This window comes from Peromyscus leucopus, chromosome 12, assembly GCF_004664715.2.
Source record: "Peromyscus leucopus breed LL Stock chromosome 12, UCI_PerLeu_2.1, whole genome shotgun sequence".
Classification (NCBI taxonomy): Eukaryota; Metazoa; Chordata; class Mammalia; order Rodentia; family Cricetidae; genus Peromyscus; species Peromyscus leucopus.
Genome location: NC_051073.1, coordinates 31,079,416 through 31,098,102, shown reverse-complemented (window position 1 = coordinate 31,098,102; position 18,687 = coordinate 31,079,416). Strand labels below are relative to the sequence as shown.

Sequence of the window (18,687 nt, the reverse complement as noted above, 5' to 3'; positions counted from 1 at the left end):
ATTTTTTATATTTAAAAATACTGTAACATGACTTCAAGAAAAAGTAATTCTACCCATGCCCTTACAGTTTTAGTACATATCCTCCTCACCTTACCATATTTACAAGGTCTTTCCTTTTCTATTATTTTCTGGTTTTGGTTCTGTAAAGAATCAAGTAAACTGATTTGATCATGGAGTCATGAGCCTAAAAAGGAAATTTGGAAAGCGTTTCTAACATATGGCACTGTCCCTGTATCATTAGGAACCTCTTTCCCTTCACTGAAAACCAGCTCATGTTCTTTCCTTCTGCCTCCTGTGAGATCATGCCTGTTCTGGCCTTGCTTGCACTTTGCAGTGATGATATATTCTGCTGACCATGAGTCAAGATCATTGGTGCTCTACTGTCCTGCCTTTAAAAAAAAAAAAATTGTTTCTTCTTCTTTTCTTTCTTTTGCCCTACAAGCATCTCAGGTATCTCTGCTACTCCAAATTTGGAAGAGTTGGATGTCTAAGCCCTCATCAATCACAGCGTGATTCTGCCTATTATATCAGGACCATTTGTAAATGTTCACTTGGAACATTATTGGTTGTTCAATTGGTTTCTTGACTTTAAACATGAAAATGCCTTTTTAAATTAAGGTTGTGTGTGGTATGTGCATGTTAAAACCAAGATTCATGCCAGAAATTTTGATTTACATATTTTCATTTAATATAGTTTCTTTTGTAGGATACACAATTATTTTCCAACATTGACTAAAATACGTAAACTCTCTGTGGGATGGTCTTTCTGCATGCTGTGAATATATGTTGTTCTGATTGTTTAATAAATAAAGCTGCTGCAGCCTGTGGTAAGGATAGATAAGAGCCAAGTGGAAAACCCAAGCAGAGGGACAGGGAGAAGAAGGGTAGAGTCAGAGGCAGGCACCATCCAGCTGCCCAAGGAACAAGTTACCAGCAGACCAGTAATGCCACGGCCATGTGGCAAAATGTAGCTTAATAGAAATCGGTTAATCTGAGATGTAATAGTTAGCTGGCAATAAGCCTGAGCCAGAGACCAAATAGTTTGTAATTAATATAAGCCTTTAAGTGTTTATGTAGGACCAAGAAGCTATGGGACCCAGAAAAACTTCTGGCTACATAAAGTCTATAGAGACTTTGAATTAATTATGCTTACATATTTTGTTACTTCTATATAGTTATGGAGATGTGGTAGCCAAAATATTTAACAGAGAGTGAATAATAAACTCCTTTGTAAATTATACTGGTGAAGACTAAAGGGATATTGGCTCCAAATGTATGATACATGTTATAGAAAAAAAGGCTGAGAGATAAAACAGTTCTCAAGTAGAAAAGTTTAAAGAACAAATGAGCACATCCTCTAGTGAATAATTGTAATGATTCCTGTTTTCTTTAATGTCCTAATAAAAGTAGGATTGAGTGGTTTTTGTTTCTAAAATCTTCCTAAAATTATCATATGGATGATTCTGTTACTACATAATTGCACATGAAATTTCTATCATGTAAGGTTAAAAATTAAAAATTGTGTAAGCTACATATTCACACCTGCTATTTTAAATATATGAGCCAAAAGGTACATTTCCTGAAAGTCTCACCCATGAATATGAAGGTGCTTTTTCCAGTGTCTTAAATATTGAGACACTCTGCACTGGATTTCCAGCTAAGCATTTACATAATCTCTCAAAATAATTGGCTTTCTTGCAAGAAAACTGCCTTTCTGGAAAGTGTTCAAGAAGTGCATATTCTCTGTGGATATACAGCCATGGTTCTGCAAACTCTGATGGGACTTTCACAAGACACTGGAACATTTAATTGAAAATGATTGAGTGCCCAGCACACCACAGATGCCCATCCTAAATAACAGCCGTGGAGATTACTGAGAGTCAGCTTCATGTTTCACAAACAAAACCAAAATATTCAGTTTCATTTCCAAGATAACCACTTGTGTGCTTCCAGAGAGTGAATGTGTGATTAAATTTTAAAGCCATGAGATGGGAGCAAAGGACCATATGGGCTTCAGCAAAGGAAGGACAGAATGTGGCTATATCTTTATTATGGAAATTTGGAAGTAATTTCCTAGTATTATACCTTTGAAAGCACCTTAGGACTAAAATGGCTGTACTGGCTTTTAAATTTCAGTTAATTAATTATGATAATTTCATAATACTCTAGATTCCAAATCAAACGTACATATCTAAGCTTCATGTAAATTTTATTAATCAAAAACTTTTCTACAGGAATTTCTATATGATAGATACATCTATTTTATATTGTATCTTCCATTTACTTCAGAGATATACAAAAATATTTAATAAAAAATATAGGCTCACGATTAATGCTTTTTTTAAACTTCCTGCTTATTTTCTCTAGGATCTCTGGCATCCCATTGTTTTATATTGTATTGGTAATAGCTGTTAGATCTATGTACATACTCCATATATATCTATACATCTATATATCTCTATATCAATGTATCTATACATAACTATATCTATCATCTATCTATATTTATATCTTAGATATCAGATCAGGATTGAGTTTACATTACTGTTTTATAACTACTTGAATACTTGGGCTGATAGTTTATCAATGCTCTCTACCTCTTGCCAAGCTTACTAAAGTTTTAGAAGAATTTTTTGCAAGAGAACTGAGAACTTAGAGTGAATAAGACAATATGGCTCTCAGTGTTGTTACTGTAGATTGCAATCACAGTTCTACCATTAACTAGAGCTTGTCATATAACCTCTACAAGACAAACACTTCTACAAAATAAGGACTATAGAGTTCATAAGCCTTTACCACAAGGTAGTTGCATGATTTCACTGTGTCAACTAAGCATAAGAAACTTGCTGGAGAGATGCCTTAGCAGTTAAGAACATGTAATGCTGCTGCAGAGAACTGTGGTCCATTTTCCAGCATCTACAGCCAGCAGCTCACAGCTACCTGTAACTCCAGTTCCAAGGAGATCCAAAGCCTCTGGACTCCATAGGCACCAGTAGTCATGTTCTACACAATATATCCACACATATCCACACAATATATATAATACAAATATTTTTAAATTAATGAATTAAAAATCAAGTTAGAAAACTCAGAAAGTACTAACAAAACAACCATTTATATTTCACAGACCTTGGATTTTTAACAACGTGTTGGACCTACTGGACATGTCATCATGAAAGTTTGGGTGTATAAAACCATTTGAGTTTATTTTTTCATTTGTTTGCTGTGCAAACTTGTTAACTGATAACTGTTCATTCCACCTTGGTAACAGTGCCTGGAAAAGCAGCCACTTTCACACGTGTGGAACCAGGATTAGTTTTTTTCTCTTCATAGTTCTTTCAAGTTTTCTAAAATATTTTCTACATAACTGATCAGGTATTTTTGAAGGAGCCATTTCCATCGATTTCAATTTGCCAGTCACCAGCTTCTCATTATGTTACGTTTTCCCTTAAAAGAGCCTCTTGCCTCTGCATTCTCTGTATATGAATATTATTATTATTATTATTATTATTATTATTATTATTATTATTTAAACCCTAATTATCATGGGTACCCTAACCATTTTTGATGTGACTTCAGTATCAATTTATTTGTTTCTATATTGATTTGTCTCCTGGATGCTTTTTAAAATTCATGAACCATTGTCCTAGAGTATGTTTATTCTGGTCAAAATCTTACATTTGAGATACTTGGAAGAATCTATGATCATAACTCATTTTCTGGACTTACTATGGCAGCTTATTAACAATTCAATACTAAATATGTTTAAGACTTTTGAGTAAAAATCTTGGTGAGATACTTTGTACTTAATCCCTTTATCAAATGGCACTTTATAGTCCTCATGGTCATTTATTAAGACATTACTTGGTGGGAGTCTTTACATATATATTATCTCCAATCCTTACATAATTTGTTCATTAGTTACACATTATATAATTTTGGAGATTAAAAATACTCAAGTAAGAAGGAACCTTGTGTAGAATGACAGACTATATTGCCACATTGTTTGGCCAACATGACTCAATTAAAGAATGATGTGAGCCACGGATAATGTTGCATCTCTAATGTCCTGTCACAGAGCAGTGGCATACAGGAATTTTCTATATTTTCTGCTCAATTTATCTGTGAATCTAAAATTGTTCTAAAATCAATGTTTATTAACTTATAAAAACAAACTAATCCAAGTGGCTAAGAATCTGACTCAAGACAACTAATGCTGTGGCAATAAATAGATAATAAAATTCGGGTCCAATCCTCAGCTCTACTTCGATGCCACCACAAAGACTATTCCCAAAAACACTGTACCACAGACATCTGACTTGAACCCTAATACTGGTATTGTGGTTAGTTAGAAGTATTTCTGATTAGCAGGAGAAATATAAATGTTGGCTAATAAGATCTCATGCATTAGATGGAATGATTTGAAATTGCTAGAATAATAGACTCATACTGTTATATTAATATCATATCTCTCCTATTTTCATGAACGATAATTCACTCTGGATGATAACTTGCCTTCATTAACTCCTGGTTTGTTTTGAAATTTAGTTTCACTAATTGGATTGTGTAACAATTGGCAAATGACCTGTAATTTGTGCTTTGTAAGAGGAGCCTGCATGTTAGGATGAAGAAACTGACTGGTATAAAGCTGTTTTGCCTTAACGTTTGTGTCTTTTGAAGAAACAATTCTATTCTGTCCATGAGGATATTCATTTGTATGTACACATCATATTTCTTCCTTAAGTTTTGATCATATCAAACATGTGTATATAATTGTTCCTTTCCAACACCTCACTAGTTGCTTGGTGGCATGTGATCTGTCTTTCTAAAGATTAAAGTCTTTCTTCTTAAACAGAATAGGATGTTCATCTCTGTGCAATTATGCATGCTGTATTTCTGCCAAGAACAAAAGAAAGATTATAATTACTGGAAGGTAAAATAGTAACTACAATACAAGCATTGTGCTGTATATACAGGAAAATTCATCAGATCCTGGAATTATTTTCTTCTTATAGAATGCCAAATGCACATTTATTCCACTGGAAAATGTATCATTGCTTTTTTTTCTTAAAGTAAATTCAGAATGTGCTAAACACTGGGTTAAAATGAATGCTGATTCACTTGTCACAGCATGTAGGGGCAACCCTGCATCTTCTAAGGTCATGACTTTAATGTAATATAAAGGGTATTTTCTTCTTCCACTTTTATAAATGGAGAATGTGTTGCCTAAAAGCTGTCTGGGAATTCAGCCAAAGACAGAAGAAGGTTGCAGAAACTCTGGGGACTTGAAAGAAAACTGGCTGGCATTAGCTTGGTCCTCACTTTAGACAAAAATTAAAACAATAGACATGTACAGTAATCTCTCTTTTAAGGAAAGAATAGAATGCCTCTATAGTAATGTCAAGTGGAACAATTTGGTACTGGCCCAAGTTATGCAGCTGTTCTACAGGAAAATGGCAAAAGGCTCCTGTCCAAAGCAGGCAAATAAGGCATGATTGTTCATAAACAGTCACTGGGGCCCTCACATTTAGAACAAGGAAAACAACATTAGCATTCTGGAGAGCAGGATACAAACATGAGCCTCACTACAACTTGTTTAGTATAAACCATGGTTTCATGGTTTATACTAAACATAGTGGTGTGATTTTAACAGAAACAATGCACCTAATAATGATGAATTGCTCATTCTTTAAGATATCGTATGTTGGTCAAACATGCATTTTAAAGAAACAACAAAGATTTGGACATGCTTTAAGCATGTTGTTCAGGTCAGCTATGATGAGATGAAAATGTATTTATTGTCTGTTATAGGTTTCTGGTCCCCACTTGCTCACTAGAAGTGAGTTAGGTAAAAAGGAAAGGTAATAGAAATTAACTGTCTTGGGAAACAATTGAATGCTATGCCAATAGTGTTGCCTCCCAGTGATGCCAAAATAACGAAGTGGGGAATCAGGTGCAATAGCTGCAAAGTAATGGAGCGGAACTTTGGTGGTGATTACCAGAATAAATGACACAATTTCAGACTGCCCAGTGGGTACCTGTGATCCCACACTCTTCTTTAGGCTACCAGTCTTTTAAATCTGTCTTCAAAATTGAGCACTCTCCTTATTATGCATTAATTTATTCCTTGTTTTGAGATTGTCTCAAAATGTTTATATTGTGTCTTTTCTGCTTTTTCTGCTTCATCTTCTGAAGGGACTGATCTTCCCATTAGTGATTCTCTTCTTTCTCCAGTGATGAACTTTCTGATGAATCCTCCTTAATTTGCAGTCTGTTCTCTGTGCTCTGGTAGGATCATTCTCTTCACAAACATGAGGATTCCATTCTGAGAACAATCAAATGGTTTCTTTTCAGTCTTCTCTTGTTTCGTGTGCTGTTTGCCTCATCTGACACTGTTGGGGATGCAGTATGAACTGCAGAGATCTACAAGTTCAGTTCTCTTTAAAGAAGCTAATGCTTTCATCTATTGGAAACGTTACTTTGAAAATAGGAAGGAGCGGGTGGATTTGGAGAAGACTGGGAAGAAGAATTAAAGAAGCATCCAGAACCAAAGAAGGAATCAATGGAGTTGACTCTAGCTGTACTGCTAGTGTTCTGGGAGCCTAGAGAACAAAGCGAGTAAGCTACACGGGTGATAGAACTACAGTACAGGAGGATAAATCAAAACATGTTATTTGTAAATTGATAATATTATATTCATTATAACATTGGACCAATAAGGGTAAGTGCAAAACATGACTGTTTTAAGCCATTATGGATTTTTGAATTAATAATCAAAGATACTACACAAGTTGGGATATTTAAGAAAATATACAGGCATAAATTCTTGCTGCAAATGTCATTTAAGTAGAATTTTGGCAAATATTAGAAAGAGTTTAAATAGAGAAGCAAGCCTGACTAGGATGACAATTGTCACTGTATCCAGAGTAAGGGTTATTCCTCTTTCTGAAAAACTAGCACTTCAACTCTAATTCGGAAATCATCATGAGTCTCGTTTTTGAATTTACACCGTAAATCTGGCTAACAGAAGCAGGAATTTAGACTCAGCAGCTGAATTAACAGTAGGTGAAAGACTATAGGCTTTGGGCAAGACTGAAGTGTGAGTAAATCTTGACTCACTAATCTTAAATCGTTGTGAATAAGAAAAAAAATGCTTCACATTTGTGAGATTAAATTTTCTTTCCTGTAACATAAAGAAATGTTATTTCCTTTTTCTGTTTGCAAGATGCTATCCATCAGCATCCTTGGGGAATAATTAGTCAAGATCTTCTGAGAAAGATGAAGTTTTCCATTTGTTAAACTTCTCAAGACTTTGTGTTGTTCCGTAAACTAAAAGATAATTGTACTTTGGAGTCGTCTTTAGTGCAAGCATGGATATTACACATTCAGGCTTATTTCTACAAAGCTGAATCCCAGAGCTTCATTGAGATTTACTTGCTGAATCATACCTAAAGGAAATGATGTATATTTCTTAAAATAACAATCCCATAACCTTCAAAATCCATCCATTATTCCTCTAAATTTTACCACTGGGAGAGATGGTTGGTGCCTGATATCTGACAGACTATTGGATGCCATTTGAGCAAACTTGCATTTATTTCTGAGCATTTCAGACACCATTTTGACCATCATCAGGTCATTTAATCATGTACTTTGTATCTGTATTCTAAATATATACACATTAATTTTAGAGAAATCTGAAAGAGAAAACATTAAAAACAAAAGAGCTTGTTCTATTGTTTGACAAGAAAAGGTTAAAACATAGGTGTTCTATGTTTATGCTGATTAAACACTGATATAAGAAAGAGTGAAAAGTTTTCCATTCACTAAAACACTTACAGTGGTTTTCCTTTAGATTCACAAGTCAAAGTTAATGCCTGTCCTTCCTGTGGAAAAGGAGTGGATGGTATAATCTTAACAGATGGTGTATCTAGAAAAAAAAAAGAATAGAAAGAACATTAAAGCCAAATAAGAATACATTTTATAAATGTATCACCCATACTTATCATCTCTTATAATAAGTGTGTGTGTGTGTGTGTGTGTGTGTGTGTGTGTGTTTTGTGTGTGTATATATATATGAGACTGCAACTTTCCCATCATTGCATTTTACAAAAATATCTGAATATCTTAGGAGTACCTCTGAAATCTGAATTTAAATGCGACATTGCAAAAAAAGTGGTTGAGATGAATATCAAGTATTTCACACAATTGTTTCTTCAACTATTTATAGATTGCTATGAATACTATTATTGTGGACTGAATGCATTCATGTGCATTTGAATAACAACACTTTCATTGTCACAGGACTACCAGGGACTCACAATAAGGAACCCCCAATGAACTCAAGATAAACTGCAGTCTCCGAAGCATTATGCAGAATCCTTTTGAAGAGACAGTCCTGCAGTTCTGAGCACATGCTGGTTTCTTAAAAGTACAGTGGACAAAACCCATCAAATAGCTATTTATATTTGGCTTCATATGCAACGACAAAGTTGTTTAAAAATAGTAATTGTTTCTGTTTAATAAAATCAACCTATATGGAAATAGATTCAAGAAAACTCTAGACAGCTAGGTTTATAAATCACATGACATGTGATAACCTTTATCAACAGGAAAGTACAGATTTCATAGAGGAAATGGAAAATAACATTTAGAGTGGATGGGCAATATAAGCACAATGATTTCTTTATATTCTGTATGCAATTAAGTGACCTAGTTCTTTCCGTCTTATCTCTCTACTGTGCAATAAACACAATAGCTCAAACCTCCCAGACTGTCATGTTCCCCCTCCCCTTAGGCTTAATGGAAGAATGGGAACTAACCCATCTGACATCATATTAGTGCACTGGTTTGGAAAGCAGCTCAGGCAGCATTAATCAATTCTGAAATATTTAAGTTAGTTATCTTTCTTAAAGACATAGTATTGAAATTTTTCTAATATAAAGCAACAAACTATAATTATGTAGATGATCTTATATGTTGAAATTGTTTATGTTTCAAATATATTCTTTCTCAAATCTGTAAACAAGACAATGCATATGAAATAAAACCAAAATTATAAGACAGGATTAGGGGAAGGTAGATATTTATAATCTCACTATATGAGAAGAGCAGTGCTGGTTCAAGTCCAGCCTGAGACATAGAATTATTTCAGGGCTGGGATTGTATAACAATATTGGAGTAATTGCCTAGCATATACAAAGCCCTGAATTCAGTTTCTGTCATCACACACGAAATATATATAGTAAAAATAATATTCCAGTTACAAACATAATTCCCATTTTCATCATGGTAAATTATAATGCTATAAAATGACTCTGGAATAACAATTAATTTAAAAACATATGAAAAATATATTATACTTCTTAAATGATGCAAGACATTTAAGTATAATTGATTAATTTTTTTTACCAAGAAGACATTTATCAAATAATAGATTGACTGAGGTTATAATGTCACTTAGTGAACAAGAAGGGAAATGTTGATAATTATGTAGGATCATGGGGGGGACCCAGGATTATTCGAGTCAAATTGAGGCTTATCATCTTTTGTTCTTCAGCCTATACATACAGCACCATCTTTATAAAAGACAAATTCATTTCTAGTGGAAAGGATGGAGGGCCATCTACAGAAAAGTCTGATTCTGGGAAATACATTTAACTTGTCTGTCTGTGACAGTAATTTGTGTTTCAGTTCGAGTGTACCCTAAGGTGTTTAGTAATTTGGTCAAGTAATAGTCTGGAAATTTCTGTGATAATGACTTAGCATTAGATTAACATTACCATTAGAAGAGTGAATAAAGCCAACTGATTTCCAAAATGTGAATAGTCCTTATTCGGGTGGATTCCAAAGAGTTGAAGAATCCTAAGCACTGAAAGAGCCTCGGAATTTCCCTCCGCACTTGGACTTGTTAAATTTGAATCAAGATTGCCACCTAAGGTCACCTATTCAAAGCTTGGTCAAAAACCTGTGGTACCATTGGGAAGTGGCAGAAACTTTAAAAGGCACAGACATATTGGAAAGAAGTTAAGTGACTGGGGAGTGAGTGTTGTTTTGTACCTGGACACATTCCCCCAGTCCCTCTGTTTACTTAATGGCTGTCCTGAAGTGGGAAAATATTTTAGATATTTGACTATAATATGCTACATCTATCTCAGGACTAGAATGAAACAGATTTTCATAAATCCCAGGGCTACAGATTTTGAAGTAGAGGAAATGAGAAATATTGGTCCTCTGACCATTACACCCCGGATAAGGAGTAACAAGTCAGCGATTCTCTAGTATGTACATTGCTGGCTCACTCTGTGTATTCTTGCACTTATCAAGTTCAACAACTTCAGGAACAATTCTCTAAATTAAATCTCCTTGTACATTTATATATAACTAATTCTGATTTTCCAGGTGGCTCAGAATCATACACTGAATTGGGAACTCCTGCTGATCGCCTCAACTTTCCCAGTTGGTGTTTAGGGATGATTGTAAAATCCAGGTTAGCTGACATTACTTTTATGTTTAGTCTCTCAATCTCACTACTGCAGTAGTCCATATTGGATGTTGTCGACTCTTTAAACAATGATGCTTCTCTATCTACTGCTTTTTTCTTCCTGCTATGTGCGATTGGTCTTTTATTTTTGTTTGTTATGCACTTACAGAAACACACTCACTCAAACTAAAAGCACAGAATTTGTAGATCATCCTCAGAGCTACACAAAACAATGGGTGAAGCATAACATATTTGTAGGATATCTGACAACTCATTCAAAAGTTTGGTTGAGCGTTGTTTCTGGGACCACGTGGAAAGGTAGAGAGAGGTAGAAAGAGGTACCATTTTCCTGAATCTTTCTTTGGATATAACTTACTTAAAGTGTGTGAACATGGGGGAAACCTATTCCCCTTATATTACTTCCTTTATTTTTATTTAAAAAATTCTGGTGTTCATTCATGAAGAATATAATTGCAGTGTTAAAACAGAATAATAAAAAGGTCATTCAGTTTAAAATGAAAAAAAATTAAAGTTCTGTTAACTTGTGAAGTCAGGATACTTTCTGTTTATTTGATCTAGGGATAAAAATCAAAGTGAAACATTGATCTAGTAGAATAGATTTTCTGTATTTGTAACAAAGATTTTACATGATAGCAGTTATGAAACTACTGTGAAATCACATAATGGGCAACCTCAAAGCACAGCCCTTGATATATTTAATGTCAGTAGTTCAACAACAATTGTCCATTACTAATTTTTGCAGGTTAACAAGTAAACCCTTTGAATAAAATGTTTTGCCTATGATATCCTATCTTATTCCTTCTGTAGTTAAGAAAAAAATAAGAACATGAATTTACAAATATTATTTTCCTGTTAAGAATATTTGCCAAACCAACAAATCCATTTTGTATAATATACTGAATGAAAAAAGATAATCTATATTTAGAGATGGAGTAATTTGCCTTGTTCAAGGTTGTCTATGGTCTTCAAGCCTTTGGTTAAAATAACATTTTTTGATAATGTTATTTGTTGACAAAAATATTTACTCTATTTGCAAATTATTTACTTGTATAATAAACATTTGCTTAGTTACTAAAGCTTACTGGACACAATATTATCATTTTTTCAATTATTTTAAGTTAATTATAACAATGCAACATGATATCATCATGCATTGTAATATCCTATTTTTAATTTTTAATTTTCGCCCTAGCTTTCAGAAATGATGCTACAGGATGCTTAGAATGGATTTCAGGAATCCATGGTTATGATATCAGAAATTATTTCTTTCTTATGTATACATGTTTATTATCAGGGTAAATGTAACTCCTGGACCTCAATTAAATGTCTTCTTTGTTAATTAACAAGTTTTTTTTTTTAGTGCTTTTTTTCCACTTAATATTTGGGAATACTCCTTTGTTATAAAATCAGACTTTCTTATTAAAACTACCTTCCAACAATAACAAATATTGATGAAGTACTTGCTACATAATTCTCCTTGATGCAAATGTTTTATATATAATGGATTTCTGGATTTTTTTCAAAGCATGCAAAAAAAGGTTGGCGTTGCATTTCAGTGGAGAGCACTCGGTCTAAACTCTAGAGTCAACAACCACAAAAGCATGCAAGAGAAGTTTTTTTGTTCCTGTTGTGTGTTGCTATGACACGAAGGATGGAAGGAATGAGTTGCCAGATTCCCACTAGCAACTCATTGTCTACCTCACTTGATCTGAAAACAAACACTTTGATAAATTGTTATTTCTTGTTGTCTGGTAGAATATAGTAGGGATTGACACTTGTGACTGGGCTTTGTCTTTTGTTTGGGGTCATTTTCTGTTCTATGGAATTAACTGGTTATCATGCTCCTTGAGTTAAAAGAAATGCAATTTAAAGTGGGCCTTGGCATGCTGTTACTTGCATGTTCTAAACCACATCTGTTGATGTTGATGAATGATGTGCACAAGTTTTCTGTGTCTCTTACTTTTTTACGTTCTCACTGATGGCTTTCATGTCATTATTGTTTTTGAAAGATGAAAATAGCCTTTTAAACTATTGTCACTTTTTCTCTTATTACAATAGAGCTTCCCCTGAGACTGTAATGAAAAGGTTTATTTACTTTTATTTAATGTGTACACCTGTTTCACCTGTATATATGTGTGTGCAGCACATGTGTGTGGCACATGAGTCTTTCAGACAGAAGCGGGGACTGGAACCTTTGGAAGTGGTCAAGACTGTTATGAGCCACTGTATGAAAAGGAAAAATTAGACTTGATATGATTGAGGCAATTGGAAATCATTGACCGAAGATTTTCTGAAAAAAAAAAAAAAAGAATACTACAGAATAGTATTCTAGGATGCTAAGTATCCAGACTGGGGAAATGGGATATTTTAAGAAATGATCTTACATTCAGTATGTCAAGTTTGTAATTGAGCAAAACTGACTGGTCTAAGGACATTAGGAGCAACATGCTTTTACCATGGAGCTGGTTCAAGAGGAAGATCTGAAGGGGAAGCAAAAGAACCAGTAGGAATAGAGGACAATAAGTACATCAATGTTTTATTCCTTATAATTCATCCTTCTTATAATTATAAACTCTGCAGCCCACAATGTTTTAAGGACATTTGTCAAAATACTGTTTTTAAAGAACACTATTTTATGGTTTGTATTCGTTTTTTCCTAGAAGGTCTTGCCAAACAACAAAGCACAATTTAATTTTAAAAATAGATTTAAGCTATACTAACTTGCACTTACACTATAAAAACATTAAACCTTTAAAAAAGTCTATTATGCATTACAAAATTATGCTTTTGCTATGCTTTCTCTATTACATAAAGTGTGACTACATCAGCATCCTAGGAATTACTACACCATTAACTCATCAATTATGTATCCTGCCATGATTAAAAGAACTAATAACAAAATTAGAAGAGGAAAGTATGATGACATCATCAAGAGTAGTGTTGTACAATGCAGATGTGTCTATTTAAATTTAATGTAAATCAGTTAAAATTGCATTCTAAGTGCAATTTCGAGTTACAAGATGCACATCTCAACTGCTGAGCAGTCACAGCAATAGCTGGTTGCTGACGACTACATGAGAATAAATAGAACAAGTTATCCTCTTGAGAGTACTTGAGCAAGACTGCCATCAATCATTACTCTCACCTGATCCTGGTTTGTTCAGATTTTGGATGTGTTTTTGTGGAGGTTTAAAGATGTCTATAAACAGGAACATCATCTTTGCAGTTGTGTGCTTACATATTGTTTTAGCTTGTATGATATAGTTTGAAGATTCAGAATCTTTTCACAGTTGCTCATAAGTTGAAGATAGGGAGGAATACTAGAGATGGCAGAAATGCAGAATCAAGCACAGAGGAAATCAGAGGACAAGGGGGAGATATAGCCCTAGGGAGTCTAACATCTCACAATCTCAATTAAAAAGGAAAGTAAAGTGATAGTACAACACATGTAAAAAGAAAGAGAAAATACTGTGGGTCAAAGGACAGATCAGGGCTACGGAAAGGGTCTAGGGCTATTGGTAGTATACATGTTAACCAAAACTAAGCGTATATACTTCAATTTCTAAGTCCTTATAGAAACCCAGTAGGTAGTAAGTTAACTGCAAAATAAAACTTGAAATAAATTTAAAATGGAATTATCTTTCATGGATGGAAAGAGTCTCTTCCTTAAGACATGGACTATTAAATGGAAATTGTTGTACATAGTGGGTTAGAGGGAACCTAAGAGGTGTCTGATCGAACATAGAGTATTACCATTGCCATTGGGCACTCATCGTAACCCTATGGTAAGATTCTTTTGTTGAAGGCACCACAAACTTCAAGAACTCAACCTCAAAACAGTTGCGATACATCCTTCCCACTGGTTAGCTTTCACAACACAGGGAAATGCTACGTAGACAGCTAAGGGAGAAATGACCTCAGTGGCCTTTCCCAACATCAGACACCACATGCTGCAATATTCACTTTCATGGCAAGAGGTACCTACTGGTGTGATAGTGGTAGGACTTTTAAAGGAAAATAACCACTTTCTGATTTTAGACTTGCTCCACAGGTCAGAATTTCATGCATGTTACTATAATCTATCAAAATTTCATGACTGAATAAGTTATGGGCCCTAAGTCAGAGTCTGTTATTGTTATTATGCTAAATGGTCATGTTATCAAACTACTTTTTCAATATTTCTGTTTGTACACACAAAATTTAATAAAAACCCTATAGAACTCTTCAAAGCAAAGGAGTAAATACAAAGTAAATGATGGGATTTCGATTACATTATGCGGCATCAGCTCAATTATAATTGATGTCTGATAATAATTTTTATTATTATCAATAAAGGGAGTATATATAAGAACTCTGAACCTTCTGAACAATTTTCTGTAAACTTAAAAATTTTCTAAAAATAAAGTCTATTAGTTAAATAAGCATCAGAAATGATAAAAAGAAAGAAAACAGAAACAAAACAGTGTGCTACCGGATGTAATATGAAATTGTCAATAGCAATGATACAATTTTTGTGGTATATCAGAGCTAAGCTAGCAAGTTCATATGCATTGACTGATTACAGTAGTTTTCATTCTTTCAAAAAATTGATTTATCTCTATTTTATTTATGTGCATTCCTTTTTTTGTCTACAGGTATGTATGTGTACCATCTGGACACCTGGTGTTCTCAGGGGTCATAAAAGTGGGTAGGTCCCCTGGAACTAGAATTATGGATGACTGAGAGCCACCATGTAGGTGCTAGAAACTGAGCCTGGGTACTCTCAAAGAGCAAAAAGTTCTCTTAGCCACTGACCCACCTTTCCAGTTGCAATGGTAGTTTTCCAGTTATACTTTGTTCCTATCAAAGATTTTTGTCTGTGTATGTACATGAATAGTTGTGTTGTAATACCTTATAATCCATAGAATTAGAACAACCCTAAAGTATTGTGGTGTGAAATATACTCATTTAAAATATGAATCAGACTATGACCTTTAAAAGCTAGAAAAAAATAGCTTTTAATTTGGAAGGAGACAAAATGCCAATTATTTCTGTCTTTTCTTAAGGTTTTTGTTGTTTCTTTTGTTATGTCTTTTTATTTATTTATTTACTTTTATTTTTTACACAGTATCTCCGAATGTCCTACAACTTACTATGTAGCTCACACTTGTTCTAGCCTCACTACACGGTGTGAATATGGTGAATATGGAGATCCTTAGCCACTTTTAATTCTTTATTACAGTTATTCAGTAAAATTTTAACATTAGTTAAAAAGTACATTATTTTCTGTATCTTCTATAATATGCATAAACTCTACAATTTTGCTATTAACTTTTCTTCTTTATGTGTTTAATTTCTATGCCTATAATAATTTAAAACATTTTGAGCAACCTGTTTTTAGGTTTTTCTGTGATGTAAGCATCTGTTATTCTAAGTCTCTTGTTTTTTTGTCCTTCAGAACAACAATTTGAACGCTGTAAGACTTTAGGGCTGGGCTTGAATGCCTTTTGTAGAACATTTGCTTCTCTTGTTCTGGGTTCTAGCCCCAGCACAAGAAGTAAAACTGAGTACTTTACAATAAGCTTTGATTAGAATAAAACATTTTAGAGGGCATCATTTTACTTTTTAAAGGTAATTTCTCATTTTTAAACCTTAGAATTCATACTGATATTTGGATAGATATATAAATTGACTTCAGAAAACAAAATCAGTTATGATCAATGGCATAATATATGATAATTTGAAGCATCACATTTAGAAAGAGTAAAATATTTGATAATTCAATCACTTTTAATTATTTGATATTAAAAAGACTAAATGGATTTTATCTAACATTTATATGGGATAAGAACTTATTTACTTAATGAACAAAATATATCTGTAATACATATTTCAGGTAAAATATCATAGATATAACTTCCTGGAAAATGTTAGAAACTTGTTTGGTTTCTGAATAGAGTTCTTGCATTAGTTGCCTTTTGTAACCAACACTCCTCAAAGGAGATGCTAGTTCAATGAGATACATGTTTTTAAATACATATAGCACATAGAACTGCCTGCCTTATAAGCCTATAACATCTGAAGCAACCATGTTTTCTAAAATTGCAAAAATGTCTAAACTTGGTAGAAAATTGTAAAAGCATATTTTATGAGATGTACAAGATGTTTTAAAATGTACTTTGGGTTTTAGAAACACGGGTTCTGTGCAAGGTGAACTGATGAGATTGGATTTCCATTATTTTTTATTTACATATATTTTATATTTACATATATGACTCTCTCTATTATGTGTGGGTGGGCACAGAGGCAGTAGAGAGGAATGTGTCCCTGGAGATACAAGGAGCTTTGAGCTGACCTCTATGGGTGTTTGGAACTAAACTCAGGTCCTATGCAAGGGTATCAAGGGCTCTTAACGAGAGATATCTCTGCAGTCTATAGATCTTCAGTATTTTTTATTGTCAAAAAGAAGAATCAACAGGAAACACATCAAATGAAAAAAAATCTCCATTTTTCCACTTAGAAATATCTTTGTTCTGTATACCAAATACCCACAAAAAAGAGAGTACATAAACAACAGAGCTGCTACTCCCCAAGCACATAACCAATGATTCTCTTCTATAATAATCAGAATTGTATTTTTAATCAATTCATGAGAATAAAAGCTGAAATGCATTACATGGATGATAAATGTAGCGGAAATTTACAACAGTGAGTTCTGTTTCTCTAGCCCAAGGTAATTCTCTAAAGGAGACTTACAACAACAGAATCACCATAGAAACACTATGGAATGTTTTACAACATAAGATGTTAAGGGGAAGTAAAATAACTTTATTACCCATTGTTCTGCTACCTAGATTAGAAACATAATTATCACAATGTGTAGGGCAGGAATAGAAATTGACCACTAACTCCTTATAGAGGTATTATCTCATTTAGCAATGATAACGTGTTCTGAGTTATTTTAAAATGTATTTGATGCATATATTTTAATTTATCACTAACCTAACTGACATCATTTAAACACAATGCTATCCCTAAACCTGATGCTCCCTCAACTTCTCTTCTTTCCTGAAGTCCTTCCCTTCCCTTCCCAGCCCCTCAACTCCCCTCCCTTCCCAATCCCTCATCTCCCATCCCTTCTCTTCTTTTCCCTTGCTTTCACTTACAGCCTTCCATTGTCACTCAGATAGAATGCTTGGGCTCAAATGGAGGACATAATTCATGAGCCATTTTAACTGCTTTACTTAACTGCTTAAATGTTAATGATCCACATTTTTAAGCAGTTATCATTTTTATACATGAAACATCACATTCAAATACAAATACAAAACAAATATTAATAATTAATTATAAGAGTATTTGTTTTGATGGGGAAGTATATAATTCATTTTAAAACACATGCATAAACATTTGAAAATCCAGACTCTAAATTACATTTCACTCTAGACGAGTGTTACAGTGCTTTCTGATACAAACAGCATAACTCTGACATTTTACTATTTTTTCCCTTGTGTTTTTCATTTTCAGTAAGAGTTACACTTTAGTATAATTTTGTCAATGCAATGTCATGTGCAGAAAACAGCTGTTTTGATTTTTCTTCTATACTGTGTACTGTATGGAGTCTTCTGCTGGTGCACATACATTATTTCTATGGAGCACTGAGTGAAATCTGACTCATACGATCTGGTTCTTGAAAATTAGATCATATCAATAAAAAAGTTTTGTTTCAAAGAGATACAAGTAAAGTTAGAAAGATAAAGAAAAGTTTTCATCTGTTAAAAATGAGTGGCTTTTCATGTTGTTCAGTTGAGAAGTATTCTCTTACCTAATACGTGAAATTTGAAATCATTTGTGGTTGACAGGAAAAGACAATATCTATTCTTCTCTTTCTTAAATTCCAGTTTAAAAGGAGTGCCTTTCATCAAAGCAGAAGCATCTAAAAAATGATTGATCCTTTGTAAATTGTAAATGTTTCTCTCATATATTTCATAGGATAATCCCTTTAAAAATTCTACATAACAAGGACACAGAGCTGAAACACCCTTTTATAATTTATCTTGCCATGTATTTTCATTATGTTCCTTGGTCTTATGTTTTCAACTTCTACTTTCAATTTCCTACAATCTGACAATAGGATTCTTGTGTCTTGTACAGTTATTATTTTGTACATTATTTTAAAAATGCATATGTTCTCTGTTCATGCA

General features: G+C 33.6%; 1 protein-coding gene across 3 annotated transcripts in view; it reads right to left on the bottom strand.

Annotated features, from left to right (window-relative positions):
- Cadm2 (cell adhesion molecule 2) overlaps positions 1 to 18,687 on the bottom strand; it is a 981,723-nt gene that overhangs the window by 100,486 nt on the left and 862,550 nt on the right. For all 3 annotated transcript variants that reach the window (XM_028876715.2, XM_028876716.2, XM_028876717.2), the window contains one exon: positions 7,840 to 7,930. In XM_028876715.2, coding sequence (XP_028732548.1) covers positions 7,840 to 7,930 — 91 coding nt within the window. The remainder of the gene's footprint in view (positions 1 to 7,839; positions 7,931 to 18,687) is intronic.